Here is a 24,926-nt window from a genome sequence, read left to right as displayed (position 1 = left end):
TTTGTCCAGCTCAGCCACAGCTCTTTCAATAAGAACACTTTGTTATAATGTTGCTCCCCTCTGCTTGGAGTGTCTAGTTAACTATATGTAGGTGCATTCTCCTGAGGTTAACATAGCCTTGGTGATTTGCCACTTGTCTCATCGCTGCCTATTAGGTGAATTTATGTAGCACTTCTTCTCTTCTACAAAGGGAGAAACCCTGACAAAACAAGGGAGACACCATAATGAGTATTAACGTTCAGAAGTTCATTATAAATTGTTTTTAAAGAAAACCCAGGTAACTGAGTATTTTTTCAGTGTTACTCAGATGCAGATGTGCTTTGTAACACTCTGTGGCTAGGATATGCAGGAAACAAAATAATTTACGTGTTTCTAACTCTGGTAATAATTTACCATGCCTCTCTTGTGATGTGAAGAGCAGGCTTGAGTGATAGATGTCCTGTAAGCAAATCCAAATGCCCTCTGCTCATGCTGTAGCCTGCCTTTAGCCTGGGGTCAGAATTGTTTATGCTGTGCTCGGAGATGTGCACAGGGGTTTTGTGGATGCACCAGACTCCCCAGTCTGTCTGCAGCACTTCGTCCCTGTGCTTACATGCTGTGTTGCTACTTAAGCACCTGCCCTCCTCTGGTAGCCTTGTTATTCCTGGCCCAGCCTGAGACTGGCCACGTTCCTGTGTACAACCAGATAGGCAGCGTGAGGAGGGTGCTGGGGTGAGCTGAGAATAAGCTTATGCTTAACTGGCAATGTAGATGTTATTGACAGGCTGGTTTGGTTCTGGAAAACAGCTTTTGGCTTTGTTCCCCACCAAACAGCAAGATTTCTCCTCCATCTCTGAATCAGCCAAACTGGCTTTAAAATGCCCGGTCTTTTATGCTACGTATTTTCTTTCCTTATGAATCCAGTGAAGTGCAGCTGCTCTGGTCTCAACCCCTGTCAGCCACAGAAAAATGTCAAGTCTTACAACAAGTTCTCAGCAAAGCTGATGTAGATCTAAATGCTATCAAGCTGTAAGAACAAATGCATTTTTAGATGCTTCTGTCAAACCCACCATTGATTTGTCCTACCAGTTCGTTGTCAGATTAGCCTTTTGATTTTTGCAGAATAACATCCACGTAACTTCCTTGGTGTCCTTTTAGAGGAAAGACACCAACAGGAAAGATCAGGAAGACGTGCTCATTTGGAGACTGCGTTTGGTACTGCATCACACTCACAACCTGTGCTGTTTAGAACAAAATAACACCGTGACTTAACACAAAGGTGACATGCACGTAGGGGATACAAGTCAGGAGCTTGCCTGAAAACACAGCAGAAAGCATGTCATGCCAGGCACACACACACTGCTTTGTCCTGAGGCTGGTGAAAAGGCTGGGACCTGCTGTGACAGCTCGAGACCTGTGAGAGCTGCACACTGCTCTGGGATTATCAGCCCATCAGTTCCGTGCTGCCTTGGCTGCCTTATCTCCTCCTTTTTCTACAAGTTAAAAAAAAAAAATAAAAATGTCATAAGTGACCTTAGTATTGAACAGAACAGCACTGGTGTGGTTCTGCAGTGCTGCTAGATTTAAGGAAACATTATCTGAAGCTTCTGCTGGGCTGTACTTAGCTTCCTGTGCTGCCTTTAAAATCTTGCTGACACTTAGCTATGCGGTAGGAGTGAACACACAGTGTTCAGGAAGGCTTACAGGTTTGAGTCTCAGTCTCTGCCGCACAATTTACTTCTTTTTTGAGCCAGAAAATGCAGCAACCTCTGCCTAAAAAATTGGCTTTGACACAAAACCCCTGCAAGAACCTGGTTAGGATTATATATTGAGAGATGAATGCAGTTAACCAGAGGGCAGTAAGAGAGGATTAGATATTTTAATTCCCTACCTTTCCCTAATGACTGTACAGAGTGCTGACACTTGTTTGGCTTGTAGAATGTGACCTGTACACTGAAGTGATTAGTGCGTGCAGGGGATTTTTTAACGCCTATTGAAACCAAAGTACCGTCTTCCAAAACGAAACACATTTGTAATGGGGCATTTCAGCACTCATACAAAATCAGGAGCATTCACGCTGAAGCAGGACATGCAGCTCACAGTTAGATTGGTCTCGGGGACTGTGAAATTTGGGACCTATCTTGTCCAGGCAGCTGGATGATTTTCAGTGCTCCTGTGAGGGAGGTGATTGAACAACACGGAAGATGTGTGTCAGTTGGAATTGCAGTGGTTTTGCATTTCAGAATAGCTAGATGCTTAACTGCTGAATTTGGAACTGTAACTTTAGCTGCCTCATTTTTAAAACATATTTGTCAGTGTTGGTTGTTTTTTTTTTTTCTCTTTCTTCCCTGGGAACTCTTACATGGCTGATAAATGAATGTAAAGATGAGGCAAAATATTGCTATAAGCTAGAATGTTTTTATTTCTTAGAGGCCAGTGTGTTTTGGTGTGTCTCCAAATTAAATGCACAACTGTGCCATTAAGCACACAACAGCTTTTTCATTAAAAGGAGAAGATCTTGAAGGGAGATCCTCTTGAGCTCGGACCTTTTGCCTTAACAAGCATATTACCTGCATAAACAGCAGCAATTCAAGTCTAATCTCTTGTCATCCATAATTTTCTTATGTTTAAAATCAGTGAGGAAAGAAATTTTGGTTCAGTTATCTGTGTATTTGATCTAGAACTATCCGTCTGAGGCATAGATGACGCAGGAAACACGAGCAGAGTGTGTTTGGAGCATTTCTTAAAAAACTGCTTAAAACTACAGGCTTAGTGAAGAAAAGGCTGAACAAAAAGCATCAACAATGTCCCCCTCAATTACTCCGGTGTAATTTGTCCTCTATCTCTGTATGACTGTAGTCATGTGAATGTGAAAATTGGTACTTTTTTTTTTTAACTAACTCTGTTTTGATTTTGGTCTTGAAGTGTGTCATCGTCTTCCTCGTTTTCTTTATCACACCAGCAGAATGGGAATGTGCCACAGCAGGGCTGCAGCCACGGCTTCCACACGTTATTGTAAGGAGACAGCTGCTGTGGGACTGGTCTCAGCGTCTTACGGTGCTCTTCTACAGCTTCTCTCATCCTCTTCGTTATGGAATCAAACAAAGGCTCGGTGTCTGTGGATAGAGGATTTGCCTCTGAAGGATCTTGTGAGAGATCAAACAGCAGCGGAGGGTCATGATGGGTTACACCATCCCCAAAACATGGGCAAATTCCTCTTTCAAAGCAAGCTCCAGAGTCTTCTGGTTGGAATAGTGGAGTAGCATAATGAGCTTTCCATATGGTGCCACCTGTTACAACAGAAGTGCATTGAACAGCTTAATGGCAGTAGGCACAGGGGAGGTCCCTGAGAAGTCGGTTCAAGTTCTAAGTTATTTGCAAGCGTGTATTGTGGTTGTCACAGACAGAGAAAAGACGTGTTGGGAGCTGGCAGGGATTCAGAATGACTCATGGGCACACCTGGGCTGTGGGTACTTCCAAAGCTATGTACACTTCATGGATGGTTAGGTCTAATTTGGGTGTGGAGAGAGTCTCTGCCCCTTTCTCCTGTTCCTTTAAAGCTCTGTATGCCTCTTGGTTGGAGGAAATGGAAAATGCATCCCTGTGTTTCTGGATGTAGGTACGAGTAGCTGGTTCTTCTGTTAGCTCTCTATATCCAAGCCAAGAACAGCATCTGGACACAAACTGATGCTCCACATTTCTGTGCCTACTTTCAAGCATGTTTTCAAATATGGTATTAATGGCTGGCCAAGAAAACAAAATCTGGAGAATGTTTTTTTAAGTGAACAGAACAAATGTAATCAGTTTGCAACTTTAGAGCTTGTTTTTTTAAGTGAGGACCTGTAACTTTTAATGAAAAAAATGACAAAGGAAAGACAGTTCAAGAGGGCATTTTCCTTTATGTCACCCCTCCTTTTCCCCCTGTTCCTCTCAATGTCTTAAGAAAGCACTACACTAAACTCATCCCAAGATGAAGCAGAGATGTGCTCAGGAAGAAGACAGCAATTAGATGCTGCCTCTCAAAAAAGACAGAAGAAAAAAGGGGGACTTTAATATTTGGAGCCACTGAGCACAACTAGCTGACATCTGCACTGTGCCTACATGGCATTTTGTTTTGGTTCAATGGGATCTGCTGAACTGTCCTTCTGTCTGCTGTCCCCCGTGCTATGCTTTGTAACCAGGAATCTGTAGTTTTATTCTTCTGACTGTGCCACGTCACTACAGCTAGGACATATTTTGTTCAATTAAATAAAAATTGCAAAAGATGGTGAGCAGAAAATAACAGATATTAAATCTCGGACTATCTGTGAACTTAACATCTTCAGTTGCTGGTTGGCTATGTATTTCTACTCCACACCTTCCAGGTCTTTCTAAGCTATGCTACTGCGTTTTTGTAAGGGATGATGTCTCAGCGGTTCTGAAATGTTTTTATATGGTACATTTAGAAATGATAGATTTTAGTTATCTGTTTCTGAAATTGAGAGAAAGGATGCAAAGGTGGATTTCATAAAGAAATCTGGCTCACTGTTCCTGATGGCTCACTGAGGACAGGTGCTCCTTAGCTCTGTTTGGATGCACGCTTTGCTGTTCTAAGGCCACCTACTTTTCCCCATCTTGCGAATAAAAGCATTCTTGGTCACAACAGAGCTTCCTAAGTATGGGATTTGGGTCTTCTGTCTGTTAGCTGGGTAGCACAAATACTTACAGAAGGGGTTAAATAAGTAATCTCTGGGCAAAGTGCATTTCCCAGATTAGCTGTGCTACTGTAATAGAGCTAAAATGACCATCCAATAGATACATATGAGATGGACAAATATGAATTCTCACAATATTTTATGATTATTGTTCAGAAAAAAAAACAAACTTTTTTTTAATAATTGAGCTGAACTCCTCATAACATACGTTGCCCAGTAATTCAGAGACATGAGTGTAGAGAGTCTGAGGAGAATTGTTCACATTCTGCACGTTTTTCACATCAATTTTTTCCCCAGCTGCGAAGAATTACTGAAGTTGCAGAGCAGGAGAGAGCCAGATCCTTGTTAGGTCATTGGGATGGATAGAGTCAGACTGACTGTAATTAACCTGTGTTGGTGAGCTGAGTAGACAGCTGGGTTATGGAGGGTCATGAAAAAAAATAAAAGGTGGTAGAAATCAGCACTGCTGGAACTAGCAGGGGGTATAGCCCTCCCAAGAAGCAAAGGGAGATATACAGTTTGCTACTGAAGTAGCTCTGACAGAATTTGAAGAATGTATGTGAATTTTAGGGCAGCGTGTTAATGTAATATATCTAAGGGAAAGAAAACCTGCTTCTTCAATCCAAACATCTCTCAAGCCCATCTGGTAACAATCAATCAATTTAATGAGCAGAAAGAAATGGACTATCACTAATAAGCCTTATTGTGCTGTGCTAGAGGAAAACGCTCTTCTAGCTTCAGTGGAGTGCTTAATTTATGACTGTGGCGTCAAGACACAATGGCTTCATATTCAGCCTGTCCAGTAAATAAAAGGGAATAGACATTAAATTTTCTCACAGTTGTGCTCATTTAAAGGTATATCACCATCATATTACATATTTCATCAGACTCTTTTAAATTAAAAGTCCATCAGCACAGTGCAAAGAAACAGAATTTCTGTCCTAGATGAAAGCTGAGCCAAACAGTAGTATTTAATTTCACACGCAGAACATCTCATTGTTTTTGATGACCTAGCCATCAGCAGTTGTTTCAGTGGTATAACTTGTATAAAAGTATGAATGAGAGCTGTCGCAGTGCTTCAGTGTTTTGTGGGAGCACAAAATACCCCTTACATCTCTATGTGGTTTCCATACCTATGTTACAAGTGGCGTGACCTATTAAAAACTGATCTGTTGAGCAAAAGCTGTGTTAATGGCTTGACTTCCACGCTGTACTTGTTTGGGGGTGCTTCACTGGCTGTTAACTCTCTGGTCCTGTCTGCTCAACATCTGCTAGTGGTAAGAGCATATCATGCATGAGCCTGGAGCCTATTTTACCATTTGACTTCCTCCAAACTAAAGTTATGATCTTCAAGACCATTCCATGCTGCAAATCAAAGTGTGGTGAGTAGGTATGCTCAGGAGGGGTTGCTTCAAAAGCACACTTCTGGTCTGAACTAACATTCTGATGTAGATCAGTCTTATTATATCCAAGGAGGACAAGACATGAGAAGGAGGGGAAAAGAACAGTACTTGAACCTGAAAAGCAGTTCTTCAAACTTGTTGCTTGTGGTGTATACATTCAGCTTTCCTCTGGGAAAGCGCACCGTGACTCCTCTAGCAGGGGTTTTTGAGGAGTCTGCAGTCAGACAAGGCTTCCTCCGTATGGAAAATACATGTACTAAAAAGAGATCTCTGTGAATCGTGATGGATTTAGAGGCACAGGAGATTTGAGTTTCTAGCTCCTGTGCTGTTTTAGGTACTGCTAACAAGTTCGTGAGCTAGAGGTTAGATGGGTTCAAGCCTGGAGCTGCGGGCTGAGCTTGCAGCTCAAACTATGGTTTCAGTGAGTGCAAGAACCAACATTTTGGCAATGAAGCTACCGGAGGTGGCGGGGCAGCCATCGTCTCTATGCTGGGGCTGTTCTCGATGTCCCCTCCTGTCCGCACGGCCCTGCTCCCACCCTGGGCAACACGCAGGCTCCCGGGGCAGCTCCATGCCCGAGCCTGCGCGGGGTTGGGCCACGCTCCCTCTGCAGGCTCTGCCAAACTTGGAAACGAAAAGTGAGGCCAGCAACCGCGCCGCAGAAATTGTTGTTACACTTTAATAACTTCCCTATGTAAGCTGTTTACTTGACGTCTGACTCGCGCGGGGCGTGGTTGCGCGGCGGCAGCTGAGGCGGTGATGGCAGCTGAGGCGGTGATGGCGGCTGAGGCGGTGATGGCGGCTGGCGGTGCCGCGCTGCCACCTGGCGGCACTTTACCGCTCCTGCTCCCCTCAGCGGCGGCCCAGGGCAGCTGTGGCCCGCGGCAGCATGTCCGCAAAGCAGCCCCTGGTGCTGCCCCCCGAGGGGGAAGATGGAAGTCCCGCGAGCTGCTGAGGCCAGGATCACCGAGCTGTGCCCGCGTCCAACTGCTCAGCTGCAGCGGCCAGAGAAGGATGTGGCCGCGGGGACTGCAGGGCTGTGGAGGTTGCCGTGCTCAGCTGCACAGCAGAAGGCAGGCAGCTGCAGAATCTCCCCTTTTATTTGTTGTTCTTGTTAAGAATTATTCTCTTTTCTCCAGACAGACGCTCCTAACATTTTTGTCTAATAGCTAGGAAAGAGATATTAGGAATTCCCAAGAGGGGATGGGGGAAGAACAAACAGCAAAGACAAAGCCCTCCCCTAGAGTGCTGAAAGACACTCTGCTTTGTTGAAGAACTGGATTTCAGAAATTCTGTTGCACTTACTGTTTTCTACCATATTTTCTCCCACTCTGATAAACAAGAAAAGAGAGGACTGGCTTCGATAGACTGGAGAAGGCTGAGGTACTCAACAAGTTCTTTGCCTCAGGCTTCACTGGCAGTCAGGCTTCCCCACCTCACACAGCCCTGAACCTCTAGGTGGGATGTGGAGGAGCAAAATCCCTCCCACTGTAAGAGCAGATTGAGTCAGAGACTGACCATTCTCCACCATATTTGAAAAGTTATGGTTGTCAGGTGAAGTTGCTGGTGACTGGAAAAAGGGAAACGTCACTTCTATTTTTAAGAAAGGAAGACACAGGGAACTACAGGCCTATGTGCCTCATCTCTGTGCCTGAGAAGATCACGGAACACATTCTGCTGAAAGGCACATGGGAGACAAGGAGGTGATCCAAGACAGCCAGCACAGCAGATCATGCCTGATCAATCTTCTGGTGGCCTTCTATGATGGAATGATGGCATCAGTGGAAAAAGTAAGGGCAACTGATACAATCTATTTGAATTCTGCAAAGTCTTTGTCATTCCCACACCACTTTCTTATCTCTAAATTTGAGATATATGGATTTGAAGGGTGAACTATTCAGTGGAAAAAGAATTAGGTGGATGGTCACAGCCAGAGACTGGCTTCACTTCATAGATAGGGAAAACAAAAATCAGTGGGGCTCATTCTAGTTTCTAAAGGAAGGTAAGACGAGTGCAGTCTCAACTCCCTTTTCAGTCAGTGGAGAGAAGCAGGCAGTTTTAGGTGTGATTGTTTTAGTCCAGATGTGCTAATCAGGAGGCGAATTATCTACCCAAACATCTATTTATCTTCAGTAACTAAAAAACATAGAATCATAGAATTGCTCAGGTTGGAAAAGACCTTCAAGGATCATCAAGTCCAAGCACAAAAACCCAACAAGCTCAGAGCCAGCCACTTGTGTTTGGTCACACAGGTGCCATCCTCCTTTCTGAGCAGGAGTAAGGATGCAGCTACCAGTCACTTGCCCTTTCTCTTTTACATTTTAATGGAGGAGGACTTCAGCAAAAATTGTGTGCTTCGTGAAAGCTAAGGAAAACATTACATCTGCAGTTAGCTTGTCTAACACCACAGATAAAAAAGAGCACCACAAATAATATGGGGCTACTGAAAACAAACAAACCACTTAAGATAAAGACCTTTTGTGTGCAGTTCTTTCTCCTCCAGTCTTAGAGGAAAGCTGATCCTGGGTGCCTTTACACATATCCAAAGCAGTAGAAACACTGCAACAACATGAAGATTCTTAAAGTTATGCAACTCGGGGAGCAAAACCCTTCACCTCAGGCAAGGCAGGATAGCTAACAATGCTCATTCTGCGCCTTGCGAAAGAACTGTGTTTGAAGCAATAAACTTACTCAAAATATGTATAAATGTTGTATATGTATGTATAAATGCTGTTACTCCATTGGAAAATAGAGGTCACTGAATCATCTCCCACAGGCTGCAGGGGGAATGTTAATTATACTCACTGTCTTTCTGGTGCCACCGCACTGCATGCAAAACCACACCGCAGTAGTGAAACATGAACTCATGCTCCGAGTGCTGCACTGCTCCCTGCAGTAATGGCAGCAAGGTGCGCCCGTCCATTACCCTGGTGAAGTAGGCTCAGGTCATCAGGTTGTTCAGGAATTGCACCCTGCCACTGCAGTGTGAGCAGTACTCACTCTCCATAGATAAAGCACTAGGATTTCAAATGTCATTTCTAAAATAAACTACTGTTTAGCTAATTAGCCCTGACAGTTTTAATTGTCTGGATGGGTGGCGGCCAGTGATTAGTAGTCACTAGCAATTCGTGCAATTGCAGCTACTTCACACATCCTCGGGAGATAAGCTATCATCACTGTAATTTTCCTGAGGCTAAGTGATAACCACAGAGAAAGGAAGTTCAGTGGTTCTGGTTCCCTGAAATTGAGATCACTGATTAGGTTTTGTCAAAATGGTGACAATTAATTGACTAACGGTTTAGTTGTGCAACACAAGAACTTTTATGCTCTTTCTCAGAATGACTTAGCCATCCAGCCTTTCACTTGTTCTTAGAGAAGACTAACATAGGCTCTAGCTATTGTTTACTGTCCAGGAACCTACTTCTCCATTACTGGCATCCAGATACAGGGCATTTGTTCCATCTTCCCTACTCACAAAGAACCAGGCTTGGAAAGGGCCTGTAAAATTAAAGTAAAATTAAGTCCAAAGTAATTTTTTTTTAAAGTCCTCTCAGTGACCCCAATTAACTAAGTTTCCTTTCAATGATTAGAATACTGAGTGAGCTAACATCCTTGATAATATATATTATTTTTCTCTGTTTTTTATTCCCCATATAATCAGATAAAATGGGGAAAGCTAAGTAGAAAGACGGATAGAGAACTATCTTTTTTAGAAACTAACAGAATTTAACCTGTGGGTGTTAAGATGTGTGACACGTAGTCAGCTTCTATTTAAAACACGAAAGGGGAGCAAACATGGTTTATGAAGCCTCTTTTGTACCTGTCCTGAGGCACTATCCCTCCAGCCAGGTGAACCACTGTTGGGAAAATGTCCATAATGCTTGTTGGTTCACTGATAACTACGCCTGCAGGCAATACTCCAGGCCATCTAACTATTCCTGGAACACGGATCCCTCCTTCCCAGCCTCCCATTCCTTTTCCACCTATTAGAGGAGGAAAAAAAAAAACATATATGTTAGACATTTCTTATGGACGCATAACAAGAAGTTTTAAAAATTTTGCATTCAAATACTTTTAATGCAAACACACTAAATCCTGAAGAACAGTAGAATGGCTACAGTGCAAGATCCGTTCTTCAAAACTAAATTCATTACTTATTACTCTCTATTTTACTCTTCCTTGTGTGGCATCTTATGTTGGGACATAAATGATGGGAACAGTTTTTAGGCTTTGTTATACAGTAAGTGCCAAGCTGCCCAAGATACCACAGTGGCTTTTCAGAGTATAGGAGTCTGGAGAATTAACTCATGGACTTAGACAGCTGGAGGAATTCCAGAGGATCTCAGTCCAGATTAAGGTATCTCATCAGGTCTGTTGACATTAAAAATGTATTGGTTTTGTGTCCTGCCTTTACTGCACTGATGTACACTCTCATATGAAGTAGCACTCCATGACTTCACGGTGTGCAATGAAAAACAGAGAAAGAAGAACAGAGTTCATCTAAGAGTGGAGGAAAGAAATAAATACTAATCAGCAGTGGGCTTTAGAAATGGATTTATTCATTTTATTTTTTTCCCATTGCTTTCACTGAGAAAAAAAAAAGGCCTTATTTCCTACTATGTGGGAAAATAAGTGAAAAAGCAAGCAGAAGGGAATATTTATGCATTTAATAGTAAAGTGAAAATCAGTGGAGAATGACCACGTGGGAGGTGAGCTGGGGGAAAATGACCATGAAAAATGTAAAACCTCAAGGATGAAAGCAAGAAAAAACTAAAGAACTCCAGAAAAGCAGGCTTTAATAAAGCTATAATACTGATAAAGAAGGACTTCTAGGAGAAACTTTGTGGGGAAAAATATTGAGAAGAATTGGTAAGGCTTTAAAGAAGCAATATAAAAATTAGGGAGTATGCACATTTGGACAATCCATGAGGTTTTTTTTTTTTTTTTTTTTTTGGACTTCAAGTCTGAGAAGGAAATATCTTTGTGAAAAATATCTGGATGTACTTTATTCTATTGCTTTCTTTTTAATAGGCAGTCTTGCATGCACATGCTGCTAAGATTTTACCTTTATAGATACCATTCCATCCACCCAATCTGGCATTTCCTCTGCGAGCCTCTACAGATCCTCCATGATCAGATGCAAAATAAATAAATGTGGTGTTCTTCAAGCCTTCTTTGTCAATAACATCAAGAAGCCTACCTGTAAACAAAGCAAAACAACATAATTATGTCCTGACATACAACAGTCAGATTTTTCACTGACTTCAAATTCAGTGAAGCCAGTCATTCTGTTGACCTCAATGAATTCTGTTATGAGCTACCAGAAGCAATGTAGAGTAATCCTAAATCATGGAAGTAAGAAGAGCCTGACAGAAAGCTGCTGAGTGTGTCCAAAACTTGTTTGCAGTGTCAATAAAATACAGGAAAATAATAAATTTAAAAAAAAAAAAACTAAATGGAAAATAACATAAATGAATGATCCTCTTCTTCAGGCTTCTCATAATATTCTGTCATGTTTGTGCTGTGAATTCTCTGAGTCAAGGATTGTATCTGTTTTGTAACCTAAAGCCTCTTGAAAAGTTTAAACAATAGTGCTGCCTCATCATTGAAAACTGCTCTTGTCTCACCAAGAACTACACAGGGATTCTGAAATCAGGCTTCACACAATCAGCCAAAATGTTCTCAGGATGTTAGTGGTAATAACTCTGAAAAGTGCAATTCAAATCTAACTTCATAAGGAATATTTTCAGTACTGGTAGCATGAAACATTTGTACAGCGTATATAATTTACCTCTGATTGCTCTTCCTCATCACTCCCTGCATCAAAATATAATCACTGCAAACTGCTTCCATAGCTGCAGAAGCTGCAACAACAGCTGTTGTATGCAAGGGAAAAACAAGGGCCAATGGTCAGGTCATTTTCTTACTGATTACTTACCTAAAAATAGACACCTAGCCAAAAGAAGAATCTAGGCCTCTTAGTTCTGAATTAGACCCCATATCTCCTAGCCTAGAAGGAGATGTTTGTCCTCAGTAGCAACATCCTGTTCAGTCAATGCAACACATGTTCTTTATCCCTTTGTACTTCTGCTACTCTGCTCTGCTTGAGTAGCTTGTGCCTGAATTTGATTGGTGCCAAATAACAGAAAGAAGAGCGCTCCAGAGTTCTCTTGTGTGACTAGATCTTGCAGAGGTGCTCTGCCTGCCAATCACAAGCAGTCAGGCTCTTCTCAAACTACAGATTTTTAAACATGGGTACTGGAGGTAGAAAAGGTTCAGAGAATCATGGACAGGAGGTGACTACTTTGTCAGCAGGGCTTTTGCTTTTGAATAAATGTAAATAGGAGCTATCTTTCTCCTGTTGAAGCGAAAATGAAGTAGTAATTAAGGCTTAGGTCTAAATTTGGGCTCCAAATGTACATTAGGTTTTTAAACTTAATTAAATTATTAAGTGAAACACCGTATCTTTTTAACTTGGCCCTTTGGCTAGGAGAGAGTTCTGGTTTCTGCTCTAAGGATTATTCCTTGTTAAAAAGGAACAAAACAACCACATATAATGTAATATTCAGCAGCAGCACTAGTTACATCTTTTGAGAGTATACAATTGGAGAAATATATGTTTCAATTAAAAGTGTGATCAAAAGACTAATGAAGGGTAATTGTCATAAACGACTCCCTTCTGAGAGGAATGGAGGGCCCCATATTTCAGCCAGACCCTACCTGTAGGGAAGTGTGGTGCCTTCCTGGGCCTGGGTCAGGGACATTACTAGGAGACTCCCTCTGATTACTATCCCTTACTGATAGTTCAGGCTGACAGTGATGAAGTCACTGAGAGAAGCCTGAGGGCTATCAAAAGGGACTTCAGGGCACTGAGGCAGTTAGTTGTTCCATCAGGAGTCCAGATGGTGTTTTCCTATAACCCTTCAGTGACAGTGAGGGATGCTGAAAGGACCAGGAAAATCCATCTCATAAATACATGGCTAAGAGGCTGGTGCAACCACAGGAATTTTTTTTTTTTTTTCTGACCATGGGGGAGTTTACTTGGCACTCGGAGCGATGGCTGCAGATGGGTCTTATCTGTCTCAAAGGGGGAAACAGATCCTAGCCAAGGAGCTGGCAGAGCTCACTGAGAGGGCTCTAAACTAGGTATGAAAGGGGAAGGGGATAAAACAAGGCTTGCTAGAGCCTGGGGGAATGATGATGGGATTGGGGGTGAGGTCAGTGGCTCAGCTGAAGTGTATCTACACCAATGCTCGCAGCATAGGCAACAAACAGGAGGAGCTGGAGGCCATCATTCAGCAGGCAAAATATGACTTAGTTGCCATCACAGAAACATGGTGGGATCTTTCCCACAACTGGAGTGCTGCAATGGATAGCTAGAAGCTCTTCAGAAGGGATAGGCTACCCTCATAGGCAACCCTCCACATGAGTGCAAGCTGGGGATTGTAAGGACAGAGCACAGCTCTGCCAAAAAGGACTTGGAGATACTGGTGAATGGCAAGCTGGACATGAGCCAGCTATGTATCCTCACATCCCAGAAAGACAACCGTATCCTGGGCTGCATAAAAAGAAGTGTGGCCAGCAGGTCGAGGGAGGTGATCCTGCCCCTCTGCTCTGCACTGGTGAGGCCTCACCTGGAGTACTGCATCCAGATTTGGAGTCCTCAGTACAGGAGAGACATAGAACCTGTTAGTGTGCATCCAGTGAAGGATGAGGGCCTCAAAAATGATCCAAGGGATAGAACGCCTCCTCTATGAGAACAGGCTGAGAGAGCTGGGGCTGTTCAGCGTGGAGAAGAGATGGCTCTGGGGAGATCTGCTAGCGGCCCTTCCTTATCTAAACAGTGGCTATAAGAAAGAAGGGGACAAACTCCTTAGGAGAGTCTGTTGTGACAGAAAAAGGGGAAATGGTTACTGAAAGAGTTGGTGGATATCCTGTCCCTAGAGACATTCAAGGTCAGACTGAACCAGGCTCTGAGCAGCCTGATCCAGCTGTAGATGTCCCTGTTCATTGCAGGGGAATTGGACTAGGTGACCTTTAAAGGTCCTTTCCAACTCAAGTGATTCTATGATTCTATGTTTTAGCACTGCAACACAGAAGCATGTCAGTTAAAAAATAGGAAAAGTTTCCAGTTTCACACTAAGAAGAAGAAAAGAGGAGTTGTAATGAAATGGCAACCTTTGGAGCTAACTATATATCCAAAGCAAGATTTTTTGTCATATATAAATAGCAAGTTCTGTCATCTCCCACATCTAAATAAATTATTTCCTTCAAGATCACCACTTACCCACCATCCAGTCCATCTCCTCTACATTATCTCCATATAGGCCATGTCTGCTTCTTCCCAGAAACTCTTTTGTGGTAATGAGTGGAGTGTGAACATGTAAGAGGGAAAAAAAGAGAAGAAACGGTCTATGCTTGTTTCTGAAATAAGAGAAAACAACAGTAGTCATCTCTCTGCAAACTACCACTCCGAACAAAATATATCAGTAGCATGGTAGTGACTATCTCACTAGAAATTAATGGAGGGACCGGAGTAAAAATTTTGGATTTTGATATCTTGCATTCTTGAGACTTTGGAAGAGAGAGGGGATTAAAACACCCTTCAAAGATTTTGGTTCTTTCTATAGATGAAAATGATAACGGGCCTTTTCTCTGGTTCCAGATTAGATACACGTAGAACATGAAATGTGAAAGATCACTGCCTAAAGACTGACACACACTCAGTGGCAAGGAGAATAGAACTCACTTGCTTAAACCTAAATATCGGTGTCACTGAGTATCTGAGACATACATGTGAAACTAGCATATATGATACCTGCACCCAGAAGGGAACTGCATCCCTTTAACACTGGCAGCTAGAGGTCAGACAGGATATCTAAGAAACCTAAGCTTATCTGTGTTCAAAGTTACATAGAAGAGATCTCTCTCACTCCATTCCCCCTTAAAAACAAAAAAGAATCTTCAAGCCCTCAGAGAAATAGTACAGTATTATTCAGGGATATGTCCAAGCTTGCCACATGAATACTGCTAAGAACTTAGCAGTTAGTTTAACTTTATCTGGTAGTATTGTAAATGAAAGACACTTCAGTAAAACAAAACAAATCTCAGTATCAGCCTCCTGCTTGTAAAACATTAGCTTATGGAACTTCACATGAGAGTTCATTTATCAGGCTGAGATCATTTTTTCTGTTCCTACTGCTTGCGGCCCCGGTCCTTGGCTAGGACTCCTTTGTGAACAAATCAAAAACACAACAAAATCATCTTCCTTCTCCTGAGAAGCTAACAAGCTATGTGAAAGATGAAGGACAACAACTGGGTGCTGGCAGGTAGGCGGATGCCAGAAAACAGCAAATTGCTGCTGGCCAGGAGCAGGTAGTTTAACGTGCCAGCTGCGTAACGCAATAGTGTATGACAGAGTAATTGTATTAATTAAAAAATCCTTTAGAGGTGATACAGTTTTTGTTGATTACCTTTCAATAAATGAAACTGCCTCCTTCAGCATATTAGAAGTAGTTTTTTCTAGATTCATTGGTTGTTCTGTGATATCATGGTTTTTCATCAGAATGCAGTTCCAGTACTTGGTGAATCCGTAGCTGGAGAACCAGGAAAGGAAATACAGGAGACCAAAGATGGTCACACATACTATGATTTTCCATTTTACTGAGAATAAGCTGGTAAGTTTTCCAAACAAAAGTGTAAGCACTGCAAGGAAGATTATCTGTGTGTAAAGCCAATACGTATCTTGCAAAGACTTGGCCAGTTCGGGGTCATCAGTGCTTTGACACTCATTCAAAATGGTAAAAGGCATGCCATAAAAATATTCAAAACCATGATTTAAAGGGTGGTGGCAGTGATCACGGTGGGATTCGCAGTTCACACCCAAATGCCACTTCCCTGGAAATACAAAAGAAAAGTATTAAATCCAACATCATTTCTCTCATGTGCATCTGCCTTTATTTCTAAAAGGCTGGCTGCACTCCTCAGTTACAGTGCAGCCAAGGGAGGAGCTAGCTGGAATAAGACAGGCTCTCCACGCACTGTATCTGAGAGAATAGCTCTTTTTCTTCACTTAACTAACACAGTTCCACAGAGGTAACAGTCCAGCTCAGACATTTCTCTAAGTACCAATATGATTGCAATATTTTGTGCTTATTATTTTTTATAAGATAAGATAGTCATTCATTAATGTGTGGCCTGGTGGGAAGAATCCCCGGTGACGAAAGTAACAACTAATTAAGTGCAAAAACGTGAACTAATTTACACATAATTTCAATTTGACCTTCAAATTCAAAAACAAAGTTCAGGAATAAGTTGTACACACTAGCTCTCCTACAATGAGTAGCAAAATAGGCTACTAATTATCCAGTACAATTGGACGTATCAGAATATGTCATGCACTGATAATGAAGCTTAATGAAGTCATTTTACAGAGCAGTGTAATTATCGTGACATTGAAGGACACAGCCTATAACCATGGGGTTTGGGTCTATTAACCAGACAAATAACTTCAGAGAACTGCTAATAAACTATGCACTTCTGTATATCAGTGTATTTTATAGAACAAACTATACCAGACTGCAACAAGCTAGGGAAATATCTCCCATTTACACAAGCTTGTGTGAAGCCTGTACATCACTGAGACTCATTTCAATTTAGGAACTAAATGACTCTTCCTTGTGCTGTAGCCAAGTAGAGGCATGAAAATCAGTTATTACAATTAAGCACACAATACCTTTGACTACCTAGAAGACTTTAAAATTGAGAGGTGCTTGAAGGACACATCATTTAATCACTGTTCAGGAAAAAATTAGCAAAGAGTTAACAGGATTTTCTTTCTTGAACACGGATACTAATCCAAAACCCACTGGAGGCAATAGAACTCTTCCAGCTTTTTTGTCTCACTTAGCAGCTGCTTTTTGCAGAAAATTAAGGCATTTTTAGTCTATATGACAAGAAGGATGAGTAAGTAACAGCAAATCTAGCCATCAGATAGAATTAAGACCACTGTAGAGTCTGGATACCAACTGTCAGACAACATATTCTTGCGCTGTCTGAATATCTCTATTGGTTCTTCTAAAGCAAACTGTACTGGGCAAACAAGACAAAAACTCCTTTGCAATTATTTCTCTTTGCCATGTACATCTGTGTATTCCGTACAATCTCCATTTTTGAATTATCACATATATTGTGTTGACACTACTGGGGGTGGAAGTGGAATTTGAAAAACTCTGTTGATTTTTGAAGTTTTCCATACAAAAAACTTTGGTTTATCTGATCCTGGACATTTTGGCAAGGAAAAATATTTACAGAAACAGCCTCATTTGAATGATATCAGATAGTAAGTTTCTGTGTCTCATACCTACAAGTGCTGTAGAATAACCTTGCTGGTGCAGTACTCTGGCAAAAGTAGTTTCATTTGGTGGGAGACCACCAGAACATGCATTCCAAAAAAGAATGCGCCGTTGTGTGTTGGATGCCATGCCTGGAGAGGAACAACAATTTTTAAAATAAAGCAAGCCAGAATTCAGATTTTTCAGTCTTTTCAGATTGTACTTTCTAATGAATGAGATTCAGCTGCCAAAGCCTAGTACCTTTTTATTATACTTTCTGTATGTCCTACGTTATTCTGACTGACCCCCCAGAAGGATGTCCCTTCCAAGTTTTCTGTTGTATCTGCTAGTCCAATGCAGATGCTTCGGCTGGAGTGTTGAAGGTGGCATTAAGATGCCTATGTCTGGACATTAGGGAACCAAAGTTCTATCACAATAAGATGCTAAAAAGGAACTAAGGGAAACAAACAAACAAACAAAGCAAAACAAACAAACAAACAAACAACCCAAAGCATTTATCCACAAAGCTATAGCTCCTTTAGCAAGTCAGAGTCAGATGAGATAAGCTAGCCTCATGATTACTGGGAGATAACATGGCTGGTTTTCTGTCTTGACTTTAAATGGCTGAATTAAACCTGTTTTATTGTTGAGAACTACTCCACAGAGTGACAAATTTCATTATGAAAATGTTCATTAGGGTAGTCAAAATGCTTTGCTTAATATAATTTCAATACTACATTCAGCGCTTACACTTTATTGTTTTCTTTGTTTCTACCTTTGGTGCTTGTTTTGATTTTCATTCATTTCTGTGTTGTCATTTAACCACATGAAATGTGCTTTATGTGGGGATTTTCCCATGGAAATCAATCAGTAAATCTAGTCATCTTTATTTCTGCCGGTCTCACTGAGGTCCCAAAGCCTTAGATTAACTAGTCTTTATAATGATTTGTCTAAAGGGGTTTTTAATAGCAACAATGGCTAGACAAACTGCAGTGAACTATTAGAGAGAGGCCCAACCTGATCTGATGGGGTATCTGCCAGTCAGGAAGGCTGCTCTGCTGGGAGTACAAACAGCAGCTGCAGCAATGTGCTGAGTAAGTCTCACTCCTTCCTTTGCCAGACTATCAATGTGAGGGGTCCTAAAGAGAAAAATCACATCAATATGCATTTTTATTGATGTATAAATAAAAGGTATTTCAGGTCTCCTTTGTATCACAAGCTCATGAGGCATAGTGAAAAAAATTCCACTAATAGATATGGGGCACACAATTTCCAAGACTGTAATAGATGAGAATACACATGGTGTGTATATATACACAATCATTCTATCAGTCAATCTACATCCAGACTGAAAACTCCACTAGGAATAGAGCACATTATAGATTGAGGTGTCACTCTGTAACAAGCCTACAAGAGTTGTTAGCTGGTATTATATCCTAATCTCAGTCCTTAATATTTCAGCACCTGAGTTGCAGAAACATACCAACTATGCACATATCTGAAAAATATAAGGCACGTGCACATTTACAAATTTCTGACTATACATACTGAAAATTAGAGAAGTCCAAGAAAGTCACTCAAGCATGCTTGTATAATTTTTATTCCAACAGGAATTACTGTAGAACATTTACTTTAAACATGCTTTGAAAAGAAGTGCATCTAGATAAACTGGTCTGTTAATAAGGAATTTTCTAATACTGCCACCAGTGTGCGTTTTTTTTTTTCCCCACTGAAATTTACCAGGATGGGGTAATTTATTTTGTAGAATTCTTACCTTATAGTATCATTGCCATAACAACCCACATCTCCAATACCAAGATCATCAGCCAGTATCAATAAAAAATTGGGTTTTGGAGGACTTGATACACAGGTTCTTAGAAACAAGCATAAAATGAGCCAAGTGCTTCGGCAGCTCCTGAAGCTAAAATTAAAAGGGAAATAAAACAAAAATGTTTGCTAGCTTTATAATGTAGTTTTAATTATTAAAGTACTATAAGGACTGTTCAGATGTAAAGAGCTACCAAATACTGCCAGCAGATGGTGCTCCTGAATATTTACAAAAGTTCTTGAAATTTCTGAAATCCCGATTTTTTTTTTTTAATTTTCATTTTCACAGGAATTTGTTTGGTTATTTCTTTCTTGAGATTTGCACCAATCTCAGCAGGCATTTCCATGTCACACTACTGGTTAAAGTCGCAATAGCTTGAGTATTGTATCCATTGGTGCTACAAACAGCACCTACATTCATGTGCCATCTGCAGAATCAAAGTTGCAGCAATGGGCTTAACCTTGGGTATCTCCCTAGAAGACTATATCTCAGTACGAATCTTAGTTGCTCAGTGTTTGTGAGAGGTAGTTCACCTGAAGTACATATACTAGAATGCATCTACTAACTGCTAGTTCGTTAAGTGATACCACAATGTGATGAATCTATATTAAGTGTCATATACTGCTTATGCTCCTAAACCTCTGTCTTCTGTAAAAACAGGTTGAAGGGCCTCAAAAGGGGAATGGTTTTATACTAAAGGAAGGGAGATTTAGATTAGATGTCAGGGGGAAGTTTTTTTACAAAGAGTGGTGAGGTGCTGGAACAGGCTGCCCAGAGAGGTTGCGGATGCCCCAACCCTGGAGGTGTTCAAGGCCAGGTTGAATGGGGCCCTGGGCAGCCTGGTCTAGTATTAGATATGGAGGTTGGTGAGCCTGCCTGTGGCAGGGGAGTTGGAGCTTGATGATCCTTGAGGTCCCTTCTAACCCAAGCCATTCTATGATTCTATGAAAAGATCTTGTTCTAAGACCATATTAACTGCTCTTAGATCCTCAACAATTTTTATTTTTTAGATATCTGTTTACATTTTCTAACGCACAACATTTAAAAATACAAGAAAGACCTTCAGTGCATACATTTTCTTACCGCTGTCTTCCCTGGTAAACTTCATGGCTTCCCCTTTTATGAAACAGGCACATCATTTGTCATATAATTCTGGTTAAAAAAAAAAAAAAGGAAAAAATATATAAAATAAAACAAATGAGAGCCCAGCAGCTCTGGTGATATTGTCTGTGAAGCTGCTCATAAACAACCCTGCATTACCAATGATATTGCCACTGCCTGTGGCTGACTGTGACAGGGATGCACTGCACTAGGGCAGTCTCCAATTTTCTGCACATCTGTTTGCAGAGCCCTCTTGAGCAGACACTGCAAGGTAGGAGAGAGCACTTCTGAGGACACTGCACAGCATGCAGCATTACAGGGTCCAGCCTGCTATCAGCTGCCATTAACTTCACAGAGACTCATGTTTGGCAAGAAGACTAAATAGTTTAAACTGGTATTAAATATGTTGGTTACTAAATACAAGCACAAAGCTGCTGGTCTTCACTGAAATAATGGTTTCTGTCAAGTGAAACAGGAGGTAGTGATATGCAAACCTAGTACCTCGCTCTTTACATAACATCAAACTATCTTTTAACTTCAGGAAAATAAAGTAATCCTTACTGGGAGCTTAAAAACTACAACATTTGCCTCAAATAAAAGCCAGCCTGGGAACTAATAATTACAGTGCAATTCTTAGGGAATGACTGTGACACTCTTAGGTTTAGATACCATCTACTGCCTTTAGGGAGGTGCTTTTATCTGAATGTTACTAAAAACTGCCCAGAAACATAAATAACATTATGATAAAGAACTTCCAAGTTTAATGCCATTTATAAGTTTAACAGCCCTGTTTTTCTACCTGCCAGCTCTGTGAATTCACCTTGGACTTTAAAAGCCTAAAAATAACCTTTCTGTTTCTAAATATATACATTTTTTTCTTGTCAAGGCACACTTTATGAGTGGAAGCAATTTCCTATGCTTGCTGATGTAAGAAGTACAGCTAGTTCCTTTGGACAAAAAGTGGCTTGGGGAACACACTCTTTTCGCTTGTGAATAGATGCAGATCAAGAAATCTGCAGAAAATGTTGCACTGGAACCATGTAAATAGCCATCCAGATGCACAAGATAAAGTGATCTCTTTGGGACTGGCAAACCTCATCTTCATGCTGTACACTGAAGTAAATTAAAAATATTAGTTTATTCACTGTGAAAGGTGATCAAAATATGAAATATCCAGACCATGAGAAATCCTTTCTTTGCCACCCTTCTCTTTCTCCCTTATGGGTGTTGAGAAGTTTTCCAAGCTGGTGCAGCACCTCTGCTGCCTTCCACTGCATCTCTGCCATTTCCTGTGCTACAGCAGCAATGTTTAGACAGAGACTTGGTACAATCTGTTAGGAACACTGTAATTTCAACTGAGGAGCTGAGTAGCACTAAAAGACATTTCAGTCTTAATACCATTGGCTATGGCACAATAAAAAATGGCCCTTCTTGATGTATTGCAAGCCATTTTACAGTGTCCCTTCAATAAGAAGGGCTAGAAGAAATACCTTTTTTTTTTTTAATATCAATTTAAGTATGTATATTCACCTTTTTCTTTTAGGGACTGATTCCTTCTGAAAGTAGCACTCCCACTGACATCACTGTGAGTGCAACAAACACTGTACTGGGGCCTAAGGCTAGTCAAGTTTCCTTAGCTGCGAAACAACAACAAAAAAAATAACATAACTCTAAAAAACACCATCCTCTAGAAATCAGCACAGCAACTTACTGTTGAAACTTGTACTGTTGAACTTACAGAAATCCAAAACAGCAGATAGCAATTTCCAGTAAGCCACAATAAACATCAAGTCTAACAAAAAAGGCCAGCTCCTTTTAACAGCATGGAGAACAAATTATTCTTGCTCTGAAATTTCTCCTTGTTCTTTGGTTTGCTAAACAGCCTGATCCCCTGAGATGTGCGTGGGAGGAAGTGGGAGTGGATTTACAGTGTTTGCTCTCTATCTCCCTTTGCCCAGATCTGGATGCAGAAGCCACTGGGATGTCTGCCAGGAGCAGTGAGCGGGTCCGCCACTGAGGTTTCACACAAATTCCAGACAGAGTACAAAGTCTTTATTCTTGAAACAGTGGAACAGCACGGCTACCACCTTCTCTGGACTGCCTACCCAGTTAATTCTATGCAGCTCCATGTAAAACCTGGCACTGCTCTACTGCAGTGCCTCCAAAGTGATGCTACAAAGGATAACAAAATCAAACTTGGAAGTCCCGTGGTTTTATTTCCTCCACCCTTCTTTCTGACCTCTCAAGCAGGATAACAGGACTGGCTTGTCCTCCCCTTTTTCTTTCCTGTTGTCTTTTCTTCCTCGCTGCATTTTCAGGAGAGCTAAACCTACCTGCGCTGAAGATATTAAACATGATGTCTTCTCCAGGAACTGAAGGCAGAGCATTCCCCTTCCCCACATCCACTTCTTTGGGAAGTTAGCTCTGTTCTGATGCACTTTACCCTTCCAAAGGTCTTGAGCAATGAGAGAAACTCATTTCTATTCACTTGTTGACATTTCAGCTCTCCTGGTCCCTTGAGCACTGTGAATGCTGAATTTAACATTGTACTCAAGAGAAATCAGCAGGGATCAGTGAGGTGGAAAGACGAAGCAGCTTAAACTAGCAGGTTCATATAATACATTGGAAGGGATAACGTTGGCTGGAGACAGATTTTTGTTGACCTCCTTGAACATATGGCTATGTTTGGTTATCCTTGTAAGACAGAAGTTGTCAAATTTGGCTGCTTTTACAAAAACCTATTTGAAGATAATACTTATTCAGTGCAGTTACTTAACAGCTTGTGATGTTTCTGGTGCAAAGCTTTTTCCTGAAAAATTGTCTCTCTTGAAAATTACATCATGCTTTCATAAAAGTGGTTCTTTAAATGTTCCCAATAATTTAAGTATTAATTTACATCTCTCTTTGGTCCAAATGACGACTAAACTTTTATCTCAGCTTTTCTAGGCTGTTACCATGAGATGACTACTGAAGATGCGCCCATGCTGCTGCTGGCTTGCCTTTAAATAATAAAAGAAAAGAAAAAACAAGCTTTTAATTTTCTCCTTGTTACAAATCTACGTCTGGAAATGGAGGGGCATTCTGTACAGCCCTACTACATTAGTGACCCACTGCAAAGTTAACAGCTGTGATTACTTATTGTCTGCAACAGAACTTTGAACCAAGACCTCTTGTAAGAAAAAGCTTTGTAGCAATGAAGCAGAAATGAGATTATGTTTCCTTACATTTTGAGCCCTGCACTATTTCCTCCCTTTCAGCTGTTTTTTTTTTCACTGCACAAAAGCACAGGGAGATGTTTTTTCCTTGCTACTGCAAATTCTCTGCCAGCAAAAACTTAATTTTGAGTCACTAGGTGCTTTATACTGCCATATTTTTTCTCATGTCTGGGTACTAAAAGGAAGTGCTGGCATTCATACATCCCCTTATAACCCTGACAAGTTTTTTATAGTAGTGAAGAAGCAACAGATTGAAATGACACAAGCAGAAATTTGTATCATCTCTATGTAATGCCTATGAAAAAACACTGAGATAAGAAAACTTAAGCAAACAGACTAGCTAAGCAACCAAAATGCTTCCAGGGGCAGCTGTAGGGGGAAAAGCAAGAAAAAAATATCCTCAAAACCTATAAGCAATCACTTTCCATTAACTCACTTCAAAACCCTATTTCTCTACAGAGTTTTAGCAGTATGCTTATAACATAAGCACACTCACATGCTCTGAGTTCATCTACATCCTGCAAAGAATAGTCAATAATACAGTTTAAAGCATTAAAGTCTCTGCAATTTCACTGCAAGCTTCAGTACAGTCATGTGCCTCCTTAGAAAGCCTGGCTAGGGTCACACCACTAGGTTTTTGGTTGGTTGGCTGGTTCTTGTTTTCTTTTAAACTAGTACTGGCACGATCCCTTTTTAGGAGCTATGGTTTGTAAATATAAGTATACTACTGCCAAATATTTTAAACATTAATTCCTATGTGCCTCCGGAAGACCACATTTTGCTAACTGACTTTGAAACAGTCAATGCTATTTATCCAAAACATTTTTATTGGCAACTTTTACACAATAAAACTGCTGTGTGCCAAAATTATATGCACCAGGACCTCTTACTGAAGAGCAAAATGCTCCTCTCTTTTTTGTCACCACTGCAGTGTTATACAGGACTTCAGCATTTCCAACTTCATGCTTTTTTGTGATGTAGGTTACTGTCACTCAAGTAAAGCTGCTTGAGAACCATCCCTGACAAAATCACAATCGCTCAACATCTCAATAATACTTTAGCAAAGATGATGGAAAAATGCAGAAACCAGTAATGACAAACTGCTATGTTGGATAGAGAATGCTCATGAATCACAGACCACAGGCGCACAATTGCAAACATACAGAGATTAATCTAAGTCAGCACTGTACACTAGGGTCTCTTCAGAATTCTCCAAATTGTCCTGCTTGAGCAGGCATAAAATAGGCAGAGTTTAGGCATATCCCTCTACAGCTGTCTCTTAGAGCTAAACCTGTAAAAAGCTGTCTCCACTCAAGTCCTTTACCACAATGGAGAGGATTTCCTTAGACCTTTGTTTCATGGTGAAGAACAAA

The 24,926-nt window shown here is 41.0% G+C and overlaps 1 protein-coding gene across 6 annotated transcripts; it reads right to left on the bottom strand.

The window, feature by feature from the left end:
- On the bottom strand, positions 2,376–24,218 carry LOC110405714 (arylsulfatase D-like). Of its 6 annotated transcripts, none has more exons than XM_021411295.1 (11): positions 21,869–24,218; positions 20,311–20,389; positions 19,184–19,330; positions 18,427–18,548; positions 17,439–17,561; positions 15,550–15,973; positions 14,364–14,500; positions 11,142–11,276; positions 9,897–10,059; positions 8,882–9,003; positions 2,376–3,269 (listed from the first exon to the last, which is right to left on the bottom strand). In XM_021411295.1, exons 2-11 carry the CDS (start codon positions 20,343–20,345, stop codon positions 2,872–2,874), a joined length of 1,806 nt encoding a protein of 601 aa, XP_021266970.1. In that variant the 5' UTR covers positions 20,346–20,389; positions 21,869–24,218; the 3' UTR covers positions 2,376–2,871. The 6 variants fall into 6 exon arrangements, with proteins under 6 accessions (XP_021266970.1, XP_021266952.1, XP_021266979.1 ...); XM_021411277.1 differs by having other exon boundaries at positions 20,321–20,389; XM_021411304.1 differs by having other exon boundaries at positions 22,672–24,218.

This window comes from Numida meleagris, chromosome 1 (genome assembly GCF_002078875.1).
Source record: "Numida meleagris isolate 19003 breed g44 Domestic line chromosome 1, NumMel1.0, whole genome shotgun sequence".
Taxonomy (NCBI): Eukaryota; Metazoa; Chordata; class Aves; order Galliformes; family Numididae; genus Numida; species Numida meleagris.
This window is presented reverse-complemented; position numbering and strand designations above follow the sequence as displayed.

Excerpts from the sequence above, each read along its gene's own strand:
- LOC110405714 (XM_021411277.1), bottom strand. The coding sequence starts at position 20,376 with ATGATGTGCCTGTTTCATAAAAGGGGAAGCCATGAAGTTTACCAGGGA. Across the intron at positions 15,974-17,438 it reads TTATTCTACAGCACTTGTAG|GGAAGTGGCATTTGGGTGTG; the intron begins GTATGAGACACA and ends TTGTATTTCCAG. Across the intron at positions 9,004-9,896 it reads GGGATAGTGCCTCAGGACAG|GGTAATGGACGGGCGCACCT; the intron begins GTACAAAAGAGG and ends CTACTTCACCAG.